General features: G+C 45.1%; 2 protein-coding genes across 13 annotated transcripts in view; one reads left to right on the top strand and one right to left on the bottom strand.

Moving 5' to 3' along the window:
• Positions 1–21,023, bottom strand: part of LOC122390847 (protein-tyrosine sulfotransferase-like) — a 67,668-nt gene that overhangs the window by 21,644 nt on the left and 25,001 nt on the right. The gene's annotated exons all lie outside the window — the stretch shown is intronic.
• Positions 17,721–21,023, top strand: part of LOC122390907 (uncharacterized protein K02A2.6-like) — a 31,592-nt gene continuing 28,289 nt past the window's right edge. The window contains exons 1-2 of one of the 2 annotated variants that reach the window (XR_006258251.1): positions 17,721–17,932; positions 18,082–18,165. Coding sequence is in view for 1 of the 2 variants with exons in the window: in XM_043384368.1 (XP_043240303.1) it covers positions 17,927–17,932 (6 nt within the window). In the remaining variant the exon portion in view is untranslated. The remainder of the gene's footprint in view (positions 17,933–18,081; positions 18,166–21,023) is intronic. The other variant, XM_043384368.1, reaches the window with a different exon arrangement.

Genomic DNA, 21,023 nt, shown 5'->3' with positions numbered 1-21,023 from the left:
GTGGCCACTAAATTGTGTTTTTTGCTGCTTAAAGTTGCAAGAGAATATTTTTCGTACGATCAGGAAAGTTTCAATGAAAACGAAAATTTACAGCTTAGATCATGGCAGTTTCTCAGCTGTAAGGTACAAAACATAACAAAATTAATGCAAGGCTCCATTATTCATTGGCACTGTTATGGTGAATATAGAATGCTAGGTGTCGCCCCACAACGGCTTATAGATGACGCGGTCGGGCTCGGCCTGGCAGTAAGTGGGTAACCGTACAAAAGATCGTAAAGCATAACTCATAAGATCGTATGGCAGAAGATCGTAGGAAGTTGATCGTATGCAAAAGATCGTAATGGATAAACATAATGATCGTATGGACAAAAGATCGTATTTGCTAAAGATCGTCAAGGAAAATAATCGTATGTCAAAAAGTCGTAATGGATAAAGATCGTACGACATAATGCTCGTATGGACAAAAGATCGTATTCGCAAAAGATCATCAAGGAAAATGATCGTATGCCAAAAGATCATACGGGATAAAGATCGTACAGTATAATGTTCGTAAGGACGGAATATCTTATTCGCAAAAGATCGTTGAGGTAAATGATCGTACGCCGAATGATCGTATGAGATAAAGATCGTACAGTCAAAATATGGTATTCACATGGTGCAGCCCAACTCCAGCGCACACAAAGCTTATCAATTTCTGTGTTCGCGACTCGCGTAAGTGGCCGTCGTAAGCTCGACCATACGTTAACCCGCGCCCCGCTGGGGGGGGGGGGCAAGAATCTGCCCCCCTCCCGTTTTTCGCCAATAACTTCTAAACGCGTTAAGCCAGCGAAGTCAAACTTTCAGTACCTTATCATAGATCAATTTGACACGTTCCCTGAAAATTGGAGCGAAATCCGTCTGAAATGTTTTTGAGAAACTGACGTTTTAGTGACGTCATGTTCGTCATTTTCGCCTCAAAAACGGCAAAATTTCAAACGCCGCTAACATCTTCAATTTTAAAGGAATCAAGACGCCACAAAAAAGGTTATACGTGATTCTACTTTGTCTATCAAATGGCTATCTCGGTTTTTTGACAATTTTGGATTTTGGCCCAATTTTTTTCTTCGAAAAACTGACTTTTTTGGGAAAATAATTATAAAATCCAAAATTTTGAGTGTATCGAAAAAACCGGAATATATGTCAGAGAAGTGGTCTATGTGCACCTACATACCAATTTTTAGAAGAATCGGTTCAAAAATGTGGAGTTATTCAAACTTTTATGACGTCACGACGCACACAAATTTTGAAAAATGATTTCTAGACCTCGTACGGAAACAAAAATAGCACCATTCGATTCGCTGTGAAAAACTGCATCAGATAGACACCTTTTTAGGCCTTAACCCGGCAGGCGGTGGGCATACCAGCCACCTTCCGCGCGGTGTGGGGGGGGGCATTTTTTTGCCCCCCCCCCCTCGTATCTCCGAAACTACTGGACGGATCCGGAAAATTCAAACGGCGTTCGATAGCGCTGTCAAATTTGTTTAGGGAAACCAAATTTCATTGACCTCGGGGTCACCGATGACGTCACAGGTCAGGTCAAAGATAAAATGTTTCACCGTTCACGGGGCTTCTAGGGAAAGCGCTATAACACCGAGTAAAACGCATTTTGTCGAAAATCAGCGATAAGGCGTCAGTTGTCTAGTACATATGTTGCTATTAGAGGTCACTGGTCATACCAGGTCAGGTCACAGGTCAGGTCACCAAAGGTCACCAAGGGTCACCACATGAACCCAACTTTACTAAGGTTGTGCGATGCATGTTTTATGGCCAGTTTTTCATTTCCAACTCAATGGTATTGGTTATAAGACCATCAGGTACGGTTTAGGTCACTTTCTGGTGGAGGTCAGGTCAAGGTCAGGTCAAAAAAGGTCAAATTTCAAAGTTGATATTTTTGCATAAAATTGGTATCGATTCGATGCAGCTCGTCACGGGGAGTCTAATGGTGGTCTTTGTTTTGCGCTTCGAGGTCTAGAATTGCTAAAAATTGAGTTTGAAAATTTGACGTCATCAATTTTGAACAGTTTTTTTTTCGCTATAACTTGGCCAAAAAAAGAGGTATCGATCTCAAATTTAGTATGTAGATAGAAGGTGGTAGGCACTATCACATATATTCCGGTTTTTTCGAAATTCAAAAAACTTTTTGGATTTTTCGGCTATTATTTTCAAAAAATCTATTTTTTTATTTTTGGGGGTCAAAATCCAAAAAATTCGAAAAACCGAAAGAGCAGTTTTGTAGCCCTCTTAATTCCACACCTCTTATGTCTGAATCATTTTTCTGTATCTCTAAAGCTGTAGGCCTGACAGCTCTTCCCGCAAAAACCTTTTTTTGGGTCGAAAATGGCAAAAATGACGTCACTCTGACGTCATTAGCGGCCAACCTATCACAGCCTTTGGAAAAATTTTGGTCAGCATGTGCGCTAGCTACTCCCGGGAGGGTACTGAAAGTTTGGTGACGATCGGCGCAGCGGTTCTCGAGATATATCGAAAAAACTAAAAGGGGGGGGGGGCAAAAAAATGCCCCCCCCCCACCGTCTGGAAGGTTAACAACCAACTTCAAAATTTGACCTCTCTTGACCTGACCTTGACCTGACCTCGACCTGAAATTCATCCAGAGGTGGTCCATATCACTTATTGAGTCTGCCTGTTGAACTAACTAACGGGCTTTATGCTAACACAATCATTTAGGTACCTACAACACTATTCTATACGATTATTTACTTTACGAATTTAGCGTTACGATCTTTTGTCGTACGATCTTTTCATACGATGCTTTGCTTTACGACCCTTTATTTGCGATCTTTAGTCGTACGATCAATTGCTTCACGATCTTTTACATACGATCTTTTGTCGTACGATCTTTTACAACATACGATATTTATCCTACGATCATTTTCCTACGATCTATTTGCATACGATCTTTTGTCTTACGATCTTTTGTCACGTAATCGTACAGTGGGTGGTCGAGGTAAGAATCTTGGTCGAGGTCATGAGGCATTTGTCACTCGCTAGTCGCTATACGGCCTTGCTAGTCGCTGCAGGACGCGATTGGGGCCTGAAAACTGTTACGGATGGGCTCGATTACAACCCTAGATCCTGCATTTTGATTTAGATTCTAGGCTAGAATCCAAATCAAAATGCAGGAAAAGTGAAAACTTGAAATCCAGTGGGGGCATTCCACGATAGATCGACCAAAGCCGTATGCACACCGTCATATTTTATTTTTTGCTTGAAATTGGTCTAATGGGTTGTGATGGGCGGAGAAGCCAGCTGCACGGCAAGAATTTTTTTCTTCGAACAACGGTTTCCGAGATAGGTATAGCCTCAGGCAATTCCTGGAGGTCACGCTGCAACCCTATGTTTGGCGGCCTAAAACTCAGAAACTGTTGGTTTTCTATGATAAAACTTTATATGGTTCACGTCGTAATCAGCCAACGAACATTTTGCTATCTCGGATTTTCAATTTTTGAAAATTTTGATCACGTGACCTCTTGACCTTTTTTTCGAATAGTGACCTTGATATTTTTCCCACTGAAAGTTACAATTTTGTCTGATGACGATTAAAGCATTATCAATTGTCATTCATATGCGATAATAAAAAAGTGGTTATCGCCCTGCGTTGACCTCAGGTCAGGTCATTTTTATGACCTGCACCTGTCCATTATTACGAGTGGGAGCGACAGCGAGATCTCGAGAATAAAGCAAGATAGCGACAAGCGGTAAACGGTACAGGATTCATCAATTGTCATTAATAGGTATGCAATAATAAAAAGTGACTTTCGACCTGCGTTGACCTCAGGTTAGGTCATTTTTGTGACCTGTCCTTTATAAGTCAGTGGCAGAATTATCAGCTACCAACGAAACGCATCTGACAGCAGTAGCGGCGGAACACCTTCAATTAACCCTATTAGTGGCAGGGGGGTTGTTTTCATCCACCCCTCAGGTTTTTCGGGAATATCTCCGAAACCGCTGAAGCTACGATGCTGAAATTCTCTGACTTTTCCTAAAACTAAATTGGGCACATTCCCTGAAAATTTCAAGTTCATAACTTTACCAGGGGCGGCTCCAGAGCACTGAGAATTGGGGGGTCCTATTCGTGAAGCGAGTCATTTGGGCGAAGATCACGATGCTGATGTATTATAACTGCATGCACCAGTTTTACGAACAGTAAATGAAAGGTATCATGTGATAACATATACAAAGTTATCGTGCATCCTCTTTTGACACGTTTTTGCTATAATAGGCGGATCCAGGCGTCCAAAAAGGGGGGGGGGGTTCATACTGAAATGTACAGTACCATTTGATGAGCGGTTTCGTAGTAGTTACATTGCCAGAAAGCGATCAAATGCACCATACCATGTATTTGTGAACACTTACAAGCGATGTTTTCCCCTAAAATCATAGGCGCGTCCAGGTGCTGATTTTTGGGGAATAATTAGTAATTACATCTGTATCCGCCTATGATTTTTGAAAATGCATATTTTTAGGATCCATGTGAATTCCTGGTTCATTCTCTATCGATCGGCAAAAGTTGCGTTAACACTCGCCCGTAAACGGTGTTTTGCCACCTTCGCCCATGCAGGGGGGGGGGGTGCGACCCCCCTGGCGTTTGAAAACGGAGCGTCGTAGAGCTTAGCGGAAACGACCAACGGATTGCTCTCGACGAGTTCTCGCGATTGGTGGTATATTTTTTGGTCCTAGGTCAACAATTGACCTACTTATGACCGGTCAAAGGTCAAATTTTCGGAAAAATCTAACTTTTCAGATTTCCGCGCCGATTGCGGCAAAACGGTAAGAGATATCGACTTGAAACCTTCACTATCGTGATCCTTGATCAATTCTCTATCGTTTGGTGTGTATTTCGATGTCATAACTATAAAAATGATGCGTTGGGAGCATCGGAAGTCTGCAAGGTCATTTGTGCATTGGGTCACGTCAGGCGTGTGACGTCACTGACCTGACCCTGACCCAAAATGAACTACAAGAAACAACCTACGATGCCTGAAATGGATAGCAAATTCGAATTCAGGGCATCAAAATACCCCGAAAAGGCATACAAGTGCAAGAAGTCATTACAGGTCAACCGAGGTCACTGACCTTACCTTGACCTTTAGTAACCTTCAAAATGTCAACGGACATTGTGCCAATGTCAAATCAGCCAGTTATGATTCTAAAACAATCCATCAGTGTGTCAGGTCAGTCGGCATTTATACCAATGTGAAGCAATCTCCAATTTAGCGTAAATCTGGCCGGAGATTGTTTCCTTTATGACGTCATAACTCCGTGACCTGACATGACCTTGACAAAAAAAATACCAAAAGTTGCGCAAAGGATGCCCCATAGGGTACTGAAAATTTGAGCAGGCTATCTGAAACGGTTCGGCGTGTAGCTAAGAAAAACCTCAGGGGGGGGTTGCACCAACCCCCCCCCCCCTACATGGGCGAGGGTTAAGATTGGTTCAGAAACCTGGCCGTGATAAACAGTCTAAAATATATCTGCAATTTGCCCGTTTTTATCCCCCTCTACCCCCCTATTGACATTTTTTAATTTTTATTTTTTTTTAGAAATTTAGATCACGTTGAGCGAAATCGAATGCCGTTTGAATTTTGAAAATCGGCCCGTTAGATCTCGAGATATCAGGAGGGGTCGTAAACAGCCCCCCCCCCCCTGCCACTAATAGGGGTAGCCAGGAGCCTGCCACTAATAGGGTTAAGGGGGCACTGCCGACATTTGGCCCCATTCTTTCCATGCAACGCCCATAGGGCTAATGTTAAAATGCCAAAATCAAAGGGGGGCAGGGTGCCCCGGTGCCCTTCCCGTTCCGCCGTCTATGTCTGACTGGTTCAAATACTTTTGAACCATGTTGAGTTAGGCTAGTATTGATGACACTGGTGCACCCTTGCATCAGTGACCCACTGAAAGGTCATCCGAGGTCATCCGTTGAACACACGACAATAATTTCCTTTTTTGCTGTACTTTTTGATGTAATAGAGAAAGAGACGTAGAACAGGCAACAAGCAACATTGTGTTTTCTTTGGCCTAGCGCCAGTTCGCTTTGAATTTCGTTATCGATGACCTAAGGTCAGGTCAATTTCTTGACCACCCCATTAACCCGCACCCCGCTGGGCTATTCAGCCATACGCGCCCCGCTGGGGGGGGGGGGGCAGATTCTGCCCCCTCCCCCTGTCTAACTTCCGAACCGATGGTCGTAGAGAGACGGGGAAAACGGCAATCGAAAGCTCTCAACAAGGCGGATCTTAAGAGCCCAATTTTTTTGCTTACCTAAGTAGGTCAGAGGTCAGGTCAAGGTCAGGTCAAGGGTACAAAATGCAAGTTTCTACAGTATCGGCCTTGCACCGTAGTTGCCGAAGAATGGATTGAGACTGATTGTCCAAAACATGTTCTTAGGCTACCAAGACAATATTCGTTGCATACAATATCATTCAGAGGTCAAGGTCAAGGTCAGGTCAGGTCAGGTCAGGTCACAAAAAAACAAAATATAGAAAAGGGCATGTGCGACACATGTTTTATGGGTCATTTTATTCATATAATTCAATAGGCACACTCAATAAGTGATATGGACCACATCTGGATGAATTTCAGGTCGAGGTCAGGTCAAGGTCGGGTCAGGTGAGGACAAATTTCGAAGTTGTTTGTTAAGGCCTAAAAAGGTGTCTAGCTGCTGCAGTTTTTCACTGCGAATCGAATGGTGCTATTTTTGTTTCCGTACGAGGTCTAAAACTTCAAAAAAAAAATCATTTTTCAAAAATTGTGTGTGTCGTGACGTCATCAAATTTTGAATAGCTCCCACATTTTTGAACCGATTCTTTTAAAAATTTGTATGTAGGTGCACATGGACCACTTCTCTGACATATATTCCGGTTTTTGATACACTCAAAATTTTGAATTTTATAATTATTTTCCCAAAAAAGTGAGTTTTTTTATTGGGTCAAAATCTAAAATTTTCAAAACCGAGATTGCCATTTGATAGACAAAGTAGAATCACGTATAACCTTTTTTGTTACGTCTTGATTCCTTTAAAAATGAAGATGTTAGCAGCGTTTGAAATTTTGCCGTTTTTTAGGCGAAAATGGCGGACATGACGTCACTAAAACGTCATTTTCTCCAAAGCATGCCGACGGATTTCGCTCAAATTCTCAGGAAACGTCTTAAATTGATGTATGAAAAGGTACTGAAAGTTTGACGTTGCTGGCTTAACGCGTTTAGAAGTTAGGTATGGGCGAAAAACGGGAGGGAGGAAGCAGATTCTGCCGCCCCCCCCCTAGCGGGGCGCGGGTTAAAAGTCAATTGGGGAAAAATCAGCTCCCTTATTTTTACACTAAAACGCGTCGGAATTGCCTAATATATAATGAGTGACTTCATATACGATCAACTTTGACTACGAGACCTTTTTTGCTCCAGGGTAACTGTAAGGTCATGTGACGTCATTAAAGGTCAACAAAGTTTTTTTGCTAATAACTCCTTACAGGTTCAAAATACAGCCACGCGGATGGGCTCATAGTTTTCAGCTCGTCAAGGCTCATCGAATGATATACAGGGTGTCCCAAAATTAATGTCACACCCTCCCACAACCTTTGTTTTGCCTTCTACTGCGCAATATCAATATAATTTCACCGGTACTGCCTCCCAGACCATAATGGCTACATTCTAGTCACGTGACCTTCGAATTTTTGTGACCCTGACCGGTCAAGGGGTGCACGGAGGTCATTTCCGGGGCAGTACCCAGCGCGCGCGGGCCAGGTGTCCAGGATTGCGAAACTGCAGAGCAAATCGTCCCGCAGCGGGGCAGTCGGCATGGTTGCCGGTGGCATGACCCACGGCCAGGTCGCCGAGGTACTGGGCATGAGTTGTCGCACGATTTGGCGCTGTTTATCACGCGACAGAAGCGGATAGACGCCTGGGAACAAGCTAGGTCGCGGCAGGAAGACTTCCGCCAGCCGGGTATAGCACAGATCGTCATCGCGAAGTGCGGAGCTTAAGACGGGCTTATCCACAAGGAAACTGGCAAGGAGGCTGATTGCCAACATTCAGCCAGTCTTCAAAATGATAATCCATCGGTACCGGAGGATGTCTCTAAAGCTGAAGCCCAACAAGCCACGTTTCCAGCCGAAAAACTTCTGCTGAACATGTCCAGGGCCATCTTTCAACAAGTCGGCGCCCCAGCTCATCGAGCTAGAACGACGAAGGACTGGTGCAGATCGAACTTCCCAGCATTCTGGGAGAAGGACAAATGGCCGGTGAATAGCCCCGACCTGTCGCCGATAGAAAATCTTTGGGCGATCGTCCTGTAAGAGGTGAGCAAAACGGCGCCAGGATAACCTAAATGCACGCTGACCAGGAACGTTCGATCTGTCTGGTCCAAGATCAGTCCACAGAAGCTGGACATTAGGGTGCATCAAATTATAACGTTATTTTTCAAAATTGACAATTCGATCTGTCTGGGTCAAATTTTTGTTCGAATGTGAGTAAAGACAAAATATGTTAAGTTTTGTAAAAAATCATTGATGTTTACAGTTCCCACAGAGACGATCGATCATTGGTTAACCGTACATATATTGTGGCTTTACGAGTAATCACACACTCATCACTATCACCAGGTGCGTAGAAGTTTGCCGCTCGCTGAGACACGTTGCCTGCGTCCCTCAGATCAGGCTGCTTTAACCGGTCCTCCTCCACCGTCTGCAGCACGTTTTGAAGGTGCCGCTCGCTTCTGGCTGCGATCACAAAGTCTGACGTGAGTTTCACGCCCCGCTCAGCGCAGTCGTTCACTACGTTTACCGCACTCACGTTCACCAGACTCTCCTGGTATGCTGCGCAGGACTTCCAGTCCTCCACGGCAAGAGAGAGGAAGGCTGAGTTGATGACTGATGTGCAGCTGGTGCATACCAAACCAGCAGTCCCGGTCGGCGAAATCCGCCACCTGGTCAGCGCAATGCCACTTTTGCAGCAGCCCACACGTCAGCTCAGCAATAATCGTGCCACACTTCTCGTCAGTGCCCTTGGTATACGCTGGCACGCCGAGCAGTTTCAGCGTTCGGGAATCGCCGACCACTACAGTTAGACGCTCTTCCAGTTGGCGCACATTACTGAGCGTCGGAGTGAGCTTGCTATCCCAGTGCAGAGTCAGGAGTGATGGCGGCGTCCACTTTTCCAGACACTCCTTGCTGATGTCGGAACAGACGTTGCGACGCGCTCGGTCTGCAGTTGCGTATGACGTCGCCACTCTCGATGAATCGGCGCCTGTCTCCTCGATCAGTCTACGTGTGAATGCTGCCTGCTGCATCGGCGTCATCTTCAGCCGCGTTGCCAGCGACACAAGTCTTGGTCGCTTCAGGATGTCTTGGGGTATAAACGCAGTTACACCTCTCTTCTTACACTGCCGAGGGCGTGTCTTCGGAGCGGCAGCATCATCCACTTCGACTATATCGTCGTCGCTGTCAGTTTCTATAGCGGCACGGGCCGATGTAGTCTGCTGCTCAGCGGCAGCGCGCACCTGCCTGGCGTTGGCCTCAGCTTCACGCTGCTGCCGCCGTTGAAGCTGAACCTGAAACTTGGCATCGTGCCCACCAAACAAGGCCAGTCTGTCTCCTCTCATGCTGGTAAAGAAGGCCAAGTCCTCCGGGCTTCGGATCAACTGTTCAGCGTTTGGAGCTCATGAGGGGAATGTAGAGTCCAGTCTATTTGACACGGCATCAAGCTGCTGGACTGCAGTCGGACAAGAGCGTCTGGAATGAGCTATCTTCCGGAGCTTGTTGTCGTCAACAAGGGCCACCAGCTTGTCACTAGCGCGCCTGTCGGTCACCATCGGGATGTTGGCCTTCTCGTAAAATGGTCGCACCTTCTCCAGGACGACCTTAGCTGCTTCAAACCGGGACATGGCTCCACTACTACCAGGTCGACTGGCATGCAACTGGACGTCACAGTGGTACAGCATGCAGCGCAAGACTTGTCAACCACTGGGTAGTTTTGAGCCGGTGATAGAAGCATCGCTCTGAGTGATGCTGGCGCCCAGACCGAAGATCTGGACACGGCTGCTGCATCTGGTGCGGGAGTGCGAACGATCTGACGGCATACTGAACGAATCTGGCCATCACCCGCCTGAAACACAGGTATAAAATAATGTGTCACAGTTACTGATGACAGCAGTACTCTCAGGTAAACTGATATCAAATCGACCCACCTGTATAATTAAACATGTGGGGACCACGGATAATTTTTGTGTGTTGATAATGTTTGTTGTCATAGCGCTGCTATCATACCTTTTTTCATTTCGCAGAGGCATTTCTTGTGATATCGCGTTCATAAAATGGTAAGGGTTTGTTATATTAAAGCTATTGCAAATGTTATTTTCTATGTTACGCTGAATTGGTCGGAATGAACCATGGTAAAAGCGAACATTTGGTAGATAATCAATAGAAAAATAAAAAAGTAATTGAAAGTGGATTGATAAAAATTACTAATCAATAAAAGTGTTAAAATTGACCGTAGGCTCATATTATTGCATAAATTAATCGGAAAAAGTGCAATTAAGTCCAACCTACACTTAATCGAAAACGATGGGCAGGTCCAATACAAGTCATAGGGTGAAGTCGTATAAGAGTACGCACTTAGTGGATTTTTTGCTCTCATTTCTTAAATATTTGAAAGAAAGAAATCGCAAATATGGAATATTAAAGTTCATTGAATTTGCCATCAACCCATGAGGCAACGATCCTTCAGCGTAAATGGAAGTGGTCTAAAACTGACATTTTCTGAATCGCTGCACTTGCGTACTCTTACCATATGGGGTGGGTAAGAGTACGCACACCATGCGGGTGGAGTACGCAAGCATATAAACACACACCTATAGGCAGCTTTTACTGTCCAAATGCTTAACATCAAACCCAGAAGACATTTAATTTAATTCTAGTATCAAAAAAGAAAAAACATAAAATAAATCTTGCATATCTATAAATCAAGAAATAATCAAGTCATGTGACTAAAAATGTACAATCAAAAGTGAGAATGAATCGTATTTAGAAGAATTTCGGGTACGCATCTGCCTCACAGTGCTCCACTGATGATGTACCTACAAAACAAACGTCATTGAGCGATATATCAATAATTTGATATTTTTGTATATTCGATATAATGTATAATTCTGCGTACTCTTACCCTCATGAACAGTGCGTACTCTTACCCTACATGCAATTCGCGCACAAAACATCCCCGAAACATTGTGTTAAACTTCACAAACTGAAAATTGCACTGCACAGTATTTCACCAGAAAACCTCACAAGTTTCCCACAACAATCACGAAAATGTACCTTATCTCAACTGCCAAGTATCAAAATTATTGTACCATACCATAATAATATCATAACGCTCCAAAATAATATTTATCGCCTTAAACTCAACAGCGTCGCCGCACAACGTCCACGTTCCGTTAGTGACAAACACGTACTGGCGGCTTCATGTCACTTCATGAACTCGACAAACCCGCGTTGCTAGGCAACCGAAACAGCTGATGCGTACTCTTATCGCCCGCGTCCTCTTACCCGCCCTTACCCTAACTGCAATTAATCGAAAACGATGGACTTGTTTTCGATTAATCTATCTAATATTATGAGCATGCAGTCTATGTTAACACTTGTAGAAAACAGGTAGGTAGCCCAAACCTTACCTGCTTTATCGTCGGCCCCTGGACGTCAAATGCCGGCCAAAGCTCGAGCTGGTCCAAGGTCAATGCGGGTCACGTGACCGCGACCCGGCCGGAGCGCCGCCTCCGGCCACGCAAGGTCGACCAATGACCATGCGGCCAACCGGCCCCGCAACGCTCAGCGGCGCGCCGCAGCGAATACACACATACACACACACAAAACACAAGCCATGTCCCGGATTTGAGGGCACAACAAACTGTAGCTGTAAGTCTTACACAGAATACCTCTCTTCCTTTCAATAAGCTTAAATAGCTAGGGTATTATTGACTTTAACTTCAAATAACATTGCGATCGAGTCGGGCCGGGCCGCTGAAATAAAGGAGCCTGACGAAGTCTCTTTCAGAGCTGTTGTGGGACCTGTAAATGATCAATGATCGCGAAAATATTTTACATACGTTGTAACAGCATGCAATCGAACACTTTCTTCACCCAGACAGATCCATGTCATGAGAAAATGTATTTTGATGCACCCTACTGGACATGTTGATGTCTGATGTCCTGGACCGTATGATTGCCCGCATCATGGAGAAGGTGGGATGCATTTGTAAGAAAAGTGCGCCTCTCATGTTTGTTATTTTCATGAAATTGACGCTGGAAAGGTGTGACATTATTCTTTAGACACCCTGTATATGATGACCTTGATAGATATACATATATGGTGAGGTCACGTGACCTAAGGTCAACTTAAACCTTGACCTTTGGAGGTCAACATACATATGTTTCGACGCGGATTGACGCGAGGATCACGAGGATCATGAGGATCACGATGGTGCTACTAGTTTGTTCCTAGCTGGAATGCGTCGAAAGTTATTCGAGAAAAACTTCATATATATAGTGCCGCTATTTTGGATTTTGTTTACCCCTGTGACTTCATCTTTGACCTGACCTGAAAATGATATCGGTAAAAATTGTAGACTTTATCTGTGTGTACCCTGTGCCGTTCACCGCTTGTCACTATCTTGCTTTGTTCTCGAGATCTCACTGTCGCTCCCGCTCGTAATAATGGGCAGGTCATAAAAATGAAAGTTGAGCCATATAAAGTTTTAACCATAGAAAACCAATAGTTTCTGAGTTATAAGCCGCCAAAAATAGGGTTGCAGCGTGACCTCCAGGAATTACCCGAGGCTATATCTCGGAAACCGTTGTTCGAAGAATTAATCCTTGCCAGTTGCCACAGATGGCTTCCCCGCCCATCACAACCCCTTAGACCAGTTTTAAACGAAAAATAAAATATGTGGGTGTCAATTTTTTTGTCGATCTATCGTGGAATGCCCCAGTAGGTATACCTACTCTAGTGTCTAGGCACTCTACCAGGGGCATAACTTTTTGTATTTCATTGGGATAGTAAATACAATGGGAGCCGGGAGGAACTCCCTTTTAGAGCCCGGGGGCGCGTCTCCATGTTTGTATAGACAATAGACGTTAGTCTTAGTTAGTCCAGTGTAAGGCGAAATTTTAATTTGGGCTCGTAGTGTTTTCTGTAAACGTTTTTTTATATATTCTAATGCTCATAAGAGAAAATACATTTTCCAATGTCAATATAGGCATTGGACTTAGGGTACGGAGAGGTAACTTCGTGAAATCCTCAACTTCGTGATTCGCAATTTCCCAGAAATCTGAAAACTTGCAGCACTGTCAACCATCTCATCCTGTGGGGCTTGGACAGTAGGCGGAGTGACTTTTTGGTAAGTGGTTTTCCCTCCTTCGGTTTATATGGTATAACCTAAGATGTATTTTTCGAGGTCAATTCTTCTTTTTCTTGATTTATTTAAACTAGCGTACCTTTCTCAGCTTACCGAATTGAGAATTAACAAAGGGTGTTTGGATTGCTATATCTATGTCATGAACAGGGTCTTTCATAATGAATGTTATTTTTGAAATAGCCATAGCTCAGGTGATATACATCACAAAGCTATTGTCAATACCCGAATGAAACAACAAATCATGGGAATATATAGGTATTCCCGACCGGGGCTGGGAAAATGCGTTTTATTCACCGAGGTTTTTGTGCGGAGGACGAGTGCCGGTAGGCACGAGGTCCGTAGCAAAAAACCGAGGTGAATAAAACTGCATTTTCACAGCCCAAGGTTGGGAAGAGATTTACCAATTTAATTTTGATATTTACTGACCATAATTTAAGCCCCAACTCACTGAAAGTACTCGACAATTCATGGTAGAGCATTGGCAGGTCGGGTAGGCTGAACATCTCAGCTCAGAACCATGGTAATTTCGAAATTCAACAAAAGTGAGTTGGCCTTTGATATTACTTTTTGTCCTTTAATTTTAAATTTTGATTGTGAAAAACCAATCTTGTCAATGAACAATCCTTGCAACTTAAGATATATAATTTTTGAAATGGCGGAGATAGCCAACAATTTATTTTCGTTAATGCTTCGCAGCTTCATACATGGCGTGCTTTCTGATCATAAATCAAAAATATATATACAAATAATAAAACTCATTGGAATTTGTTGCTTAGTTCTCTTTTTTAGACTAAAAGGGTCAGCTGAAAATAGTGGTCACCTTAGTGTTGTAATTTCAAACCGGTTTTACCTAGTTCTCTATATACCGTGAGATTTACCACATGCCGTACCGGCGTAACAGTTTATATTATATTTGCATTTTTATTGTGGGGCTGCGTTAAGAATGAAAGATGAAATTCCATTATTTCCCCTTATTTTGGGTTTGAAAAAGCCATGAGGATGAAGATGGTGAAGCGCCAGAAGTTAGAACAAAGAAGTATATGGAGTCCAGCAGAAGTGAGGAAACCGTGAGGAAAACTGAAAATTGGGTGAAACGCTGAATCAAACGCGTCTTGAATGCTAGCTGGATCAATAAGTTAGAACAAAGAAGTATATAGAGTCCAGTGCATGAGTGAGGAAACCGTGAGGAAAACTGAAAATTGGGTGAAACGCTGAATCAAACGCGTCTTGGATCCCAGCTGGAACAATATCAAATGTTTCATTGTGGCACGTTAAGATGCCTCTCGCATTTGAATTGTTCGGTTTTTTTTTGCGTGCACTATATAGTAATAATGACTATTCTGACCATGTTCTGCAGCAATAAATAAATTGGCATTGGAACGATACCCTTGTTTATAGTTGAAGTACGTTGACAGCAAAAGTCACAGTGTATATAAATATATTGCAAAAGTAAGTAAACACGCAGTCACTTACTTTTGCTGTTGCTGTTAGTGAACACACAATCCGTAAATATCTTCTTTGGAATTGGTTCTTCCGCTCAGAATATTCAGTAAAACTTTGTCTGGGAAAATCAAAAAGCCCTAGGGCCGAATCGTTTCCCAAATACCTTCAACATTAGCCGAGGCGGGCCGAAGCCATTTCCCAAATGCACGTGCTAATGTTAAAGGGATATCTCGGCATGTGGTAAATTATGTACACATGACTCGCATTTAGGTACCCTTCATCGATTTTTAACTGTGTCGCCTCGCTTTCGGACACAGATTTCGGCCCGCGGACGCAAATGGTGCACCACGCGCTTCACATCCTCCGCGCACAGCATTGCAGCAAACCTCTCCACTCTGACCTGTAGCTCTATGAGGGTCACTGGAAGGGTCTCTGCTTGGGGCCTCCAAGACGACTGTCCAAAATCAGAAGTACAGCCCTCAGCAGACTGCGTGGTAGGTATTCTTTTTTCGTTAATACCGATGATAACTCAAAGGCTATGCTATTAATCGGTCGGAAATCACTGCAGATAGATGCGGCATGCTCCACTCCTTCAATTAGGTATATCACTAAACAAAGTATGCGCCTTGTGTGGCTACAAAATGCAAAAATTCATTTTGGGGGCAAATATGAACTTTTGGGTTTTGTTGCCAAAATGGATGGAAAATGAGTACGATGATTATGCCAATCTAAGGTGCGGAGTCTCGCGCGTCTTGCTGTTACGATTTCCGAATGACCGATTGCATAGTATTCGCCTTATTCTCGGTTTTGTCGAAAAAAGAATACCTACCACGCAGTTTGCAGAGGGCTGTACATTGGCGAGAGATCAGGGCTCCAAGCTGGCCATGGCCGCTCAGTGAGACGGCTGATCACTCGTCTGTCAAAGTTGCCATCCAACCACTGGCGCCCAGCCGCCGTTGTCACTTCAGCGCCGTCCTGCTGAAACCAGCGGCCTTGTCTTTGAACCCCGCCAGGCACATGAGGCCAGAATTCTTCCTTGAGCACTGAGCAGCCTCAGATAAGCTGGCCCGGTCACTGATGAGCCAGAAGCGAACCAGTGGACGAAGACACGCCCGTCGACCACGGCAGCCCAAAACATGAACTTTCGTGCGTCTTGTTCCTTGCAATCAACCGTGAGTCGTGACATTCTGGAATCTGTTCACAAGCCTGTGATCATTTTAGAGCGGACATTGTGCTTCTTTTAAAAGTGTCCCCGAATCTTACGGTGGACAGCCGTGCGCTTCAGTGAGCCGTTTCCCACGACCACCCAAAACGCCTACGTGAAAAAAAGAGCTGACCCGTGTTATAGGGGGAGGCATTTCATGTCCGCACAAAAGGGAAGTTTGGTGAAGTGTGGCAGTTTTAATTACATCAACAGAAATTCCAAGAAATTTGCAATAAGGTAAATACAAAATTTATGGTTTACTTATTTACGAACACCTTCAACTTCGTGTTTTCAAAATAACATTCATTATGAAAGACCCTGTAGGTATGTCAGTGGGCGACCTTTTTAGTCCCGCTTTCCCTGAACCTTTGTAATGCTGCCAAATGAAAAATATTGTCCAGGCTCTCAACTTTGTGAACCCTAACTTCGTAATGAAAAAGTAAGGCAAGGATTTCCTGAAAAGCCACCCAGGTTCTTATAATACTCTTTCCTAAATGGTATATGTATACATGCTTTCCATTGCCAGATATTTACTTTTACGCTGCCCGCTGCGATTTCATGCTTAGCCACGGCCGCGGGCAAGGAGGGAAAGCACCAATTATGTTCTGAAGACAACATGCGAGATGCGCTGACGGCTGTTGACAGAGGCTAAATTCAGCAAAGCTTCTCACTTTTACGGCATCCCAAGACAAACACCTGTTTATTATCATCGAAAGATTATTCACAAAGTTATTGTTGGGTAGTGTGTGCTGCCCTCTATACAGTGGTTATGTCACGTGTGGTGCCATTTGGCGCGCTATTCATTCCTGCCTGTGCCGTCCTGCCGTTTGGTCGCCCAATACATCTCTACTCTGAAGGTCATCTCTAGCTGGACGGGACGAGCTGAGAGACGACGCTACACTTGGCGACGAGTCTTCGGATCTGCGGGGAGCAGAGGGAGCCGTCATCAGCGACGACGGCTGCGGCACCGGTGGACGGAGCGACCTGGCGGCGAGCGACGGCTGCGTGACGGACCGGCCGGGGCGCCGGTGAACGGCTCGGCGGCGCTGTCAGCGACTGGCTGAGTGGCGGGCCGGCCGGGGCGCCAGTGAACGGCTCAGCAGTGCGGTCGGCGACCGGTGAACGACCAGCCGCGGGGCACAGGCGACCGGGAGGAGGGTCGCGCAGACCCGTCTGGCAGGTAGGGAGAGGTCGGCTGGGCAGAGTGGGTGGTTGTGCGGCCGGTGGTACTGCGCGTTCAAGATGGCGTTGCAGCTGCCTGCAGTGGAGCCGTACAGAACCGGTGAAGATTTTGAGAGATGGTCAAAGGGTGTAGAGCGGTACTTGGTTGCCTTGAATATCACAGAGAGTGAGAGGAAATGTGCCGTGTTACTGCACCTGTTGGGGCCCGATATCGCCGATGTTTATGACACCCTGCCTGACCCAGCTGTTGCCGTGCCCGATGCATTTGAATGTTGCAAAAGGAAGTTGGCAGCGTACCTGTCACCCAGTCGTAATGAGATCGCTGAGCGCATGACATTTCACAGCATGTGCATGCAGCCGGGGGAAGAATTTGACCAGTTTCTGGGCAGGCTGCGTGTTCAGGGACGCCGATGTGGTTTTTTCCGTTGCAGAGCAGGAACGGGAGCTTCGTGACCGGTGCGTAGCTGGGAGCTTTGGCCAGCTACGGGAGAAGCTTCTGCTGAAGGCAGCGGAGAAGGGAGACGACCTGACTTTGATGGACATCAGGAGCGCAGCCAGGGTCTATCAGGACGTACGGCAGCTGGGGTCGCTGGTTCAGGGTGGAGCAGGAGCGACTCAGGTTCAAGCTATCCGCCAGGATGCAAGTAAGTCAGCTGACTGGAGACAGAGATCGGGTGATGGTAGTCATACCGGAGGGCCCGTGAAGGAATTTCGTGGGAAATGTTTCAAATGTGGTCAGGTCGGTCACAGAAAGGTGTTGTGTCCGTCTGGTGCAAAAATGACATGTTTCCAGTGCGGAAAGCCGGGGCACCTGAAGCGCGACTGCCCTGGAAGGAAGCCGTCTGGAGGCGGAGGACGCGGTGGACACGGGGGTCAGGTGAGACAGGTTGCTGACCAGACCCAGTGTATGTTGTCTGTTGAGCCTGATGGCCTGTGGAACGTCCAGATGGGAGGAGGGAGTGTAGCTGGAGCCCCGACAGCTGAACTCCTCGTGAATGGCGCCAATATTGAGTTTGTTGTTGACACTGGTTCGCCTGTCACTATTGTCAGTGATCAGACTCTCGTCCCAGGGCTGAAGTTGAGACCGAGCCAGCTGGTGCTGACGTCGTTCACCGGCCAGCAGATCCCGTTGGCAGGAGAGGCTGACGTGAGCGTGGAGCTGCGTGGACAGCAGAAGATGCTTCGGCTGGTCGTCAGCAAGCTGCCTCCTCACAAGCCTCTGATGGGGAGAGAATGGATCGGTCCACTTCAGATGGGCCTGAAGTCACCTGCACAGGTAAAGACGATTGATCTGTCGCTAGACCAGGTGCTGCAGCGGCACGCTGATGTGTTCAAGGAGGAGCTGGGGAAGCTGTCCGTGAGAGCGCGTCTGCAGCTGAAACCTGGGGCCCAACCGGTCTATTACCCAGCCAGGTCAGTCCCCTTTGCTCTCAGGTCTGCTGTGGAGAGGGAGCTCAACCGCTGGATCTCAGAGGGGATTGCGGAGAGGGTTGACAGTAGTCATAACTCGGGATGGGGGACTCCGCTCGTCCCCATTCCGAAGGCAGATGGCGTACGTCTCTGTGCTGACTACAGGTTGACCGTCAACCCCCAGATCGTGCCGCAGAGCAGGGTTGTATACCAATCAAGTCGATTGAATTGATTGATTTGTTTCAACGCGTATTTTGAGTTGATTGGATTGAGTCGATTGACTTTTCGAGATGACTGGTTGACTGACTCGTTTGACTTTAGCGACTGGATGACTGATTTGATTCCCGAAAATTAGAGTGACTCGTATGATTGAGTCGATTGAATGGAAAGTTCAAATAAGTTTTAGTTGACGAAAAATAATGACACCAATTGATGACATCAAAGATCACAAAACTACACTGAAAACTGCTTGTCATCACAACTGCAATATGGGGTAGATGGCCAAATAAAGAACAGGGCCTAAACATGAACAGCCAACTTTGACTTTCAACTGCAATAACTGCTCCAATCCTGGTGATAGAACCTGGCGATGCACCTACCTACCTTTCTGCACTCAGCAGGAAACGTTTTTTTTTTTTTAATCCAGATGATAAAGTGCAATGTCCTGGACCTATATACTAATAAAGTGTGATCAATTAATAATTCACATCTCCACATCTCCCCAGAAACAGCCCACTGAACTCTATAAATATCTGAAACCCCCCTACAAAAATAACTGAAACAAAAGCGCCGTTTTCGTCTCGCTAATTACGTTTACGTACATAATTAATAGCTAATTTGCTGCATTGTTTAATTTGCAGCAGAACGTTTGTTGATCCTTTTCTCCTGAGATCCTAAGCGTAACATATTTAATATATTTCATTTTCCTTAAATAATTTACCGAATATTATTAAGTGGTTTTATTTCAAATGAAATAATAATTAAAACGAAATTGGTGTTGCACAACCGATTTATTTTATGATGATCTACCATACTACATGATAATCAATGACGTCATCTTACCAAAAAATCAAAAGACGTAGAATAAGGATTTATAAAAGCTTAGCATACTTATTGGCAAAACGTTTTCTTTGTGTTTCGCAGTCACACCGTGCCGTTTTCGCGTTTGAATTTTCCCTCACCATGATCTTGCAATTTATCAACTTTATTTCATAAATATACCAGATTTATCACAGGCTATATTAATAAGGAAAGGAAGGAATGATTGACCTACCTCACAGGTACCTATCTACCTTCGTTGGTACTGTTGGTAGCCAGTGACACATCTTGGTCTAGGCAGGTAAGTAGGTACCTACCTGCTTTCCTGCCTTGCTGTCTTCATAAAGCATACCTAATGAAGTTGTCAAATTTGTAGCACATTTTCAACACTTTCATATGGTGTCAGTGTGGCATGAAACCTAGCTAGGTTCATAATGTTCAGGATTCATTTCAGAAGAGCTCCACATAACTCACATAAGAGACAGACAGGGGCTTTACATGGGGTAGATGGCCTGATCACTTAGCTGGAATATGGCTAAAATTAAATTGACAGCTTTTAGGTGAAAGGTGATGATTTGGGTTAAGGGGCGAGTCAACTACTGGGCTATTTTGCACCCATTAAATGATACTTCTGCTCCAATTCTACCCATTGAACCTCAATATAATGATCCACCAGTCCATCACTAGGTATCCTTCCTTATTACATAGAAACTTTGAATGGCATGGCAATTTATAATTTTAAATGACAATATTTTTATGTTTCTTTTGTAGGTAGGTAGGTAGGTAGGTACACCAGACTGCTTTGGACACCTTTCCAAGTTGGTGGGGCAAAAAACCTAATGTATGTCTTGGTTTGAGTCGTTTGATTGAGTTGATTGATTCCTTTCATTGTCGCGTTTGAGTCGATTGAATCAATTCCCGAAAACTGCTCTGACTTGATTGATTTGATTGGTTTTCCAAATTTGTCGTGATTGAATTGATTGCTATTGACTGAGTCGTATACAACCCTGCCGCAGAGGCATCCCACTCCGACGCCGGAGGAGGTCTTCGCAGGTGTCCAGGGCAAGATGTTCGCGAGGCTGGACCTGCGAGACGCCTACTTGCAGCAGGAGCTGGAAGACGACTCCAAGGACATCACAACGGTGACCACTCACATCGGGAGGTTGCGCATGAACCGGCTGCCCTTCGGTATCAGTGAGTGTTGTGGGATCTTCCAGTCAGCTATTGACCAGATCCTGGAGGGCATTGATGGTTGTGTGGCGTATCTCGATGACCTGTTGGTGACGG

Source organism: Amphibalanus amphitrite, unplaced genomic scaffold (genome assembly GCF_019059575.1).
Source record: "Amphibalanus amphitrite isolate SeventyFive unplaced genomic scaffold, NRLGWU_Aamphi_draft 000021F_arrow, whole genome shotgun sequence".
Taxonomy (NCBI): domain Eukaryota; kingdom Metazoa; phylum Arthropoda; class Thecostraca; order Balanomorpha; family Balanidae; genus Amphibalanus; species Amphibalanus amphitrite.
The sequence above is the reverse complement of the archived record's forward strand: the minus strand, read 5'-3'. Positions and strand labels throughout refer to the sequence as shown.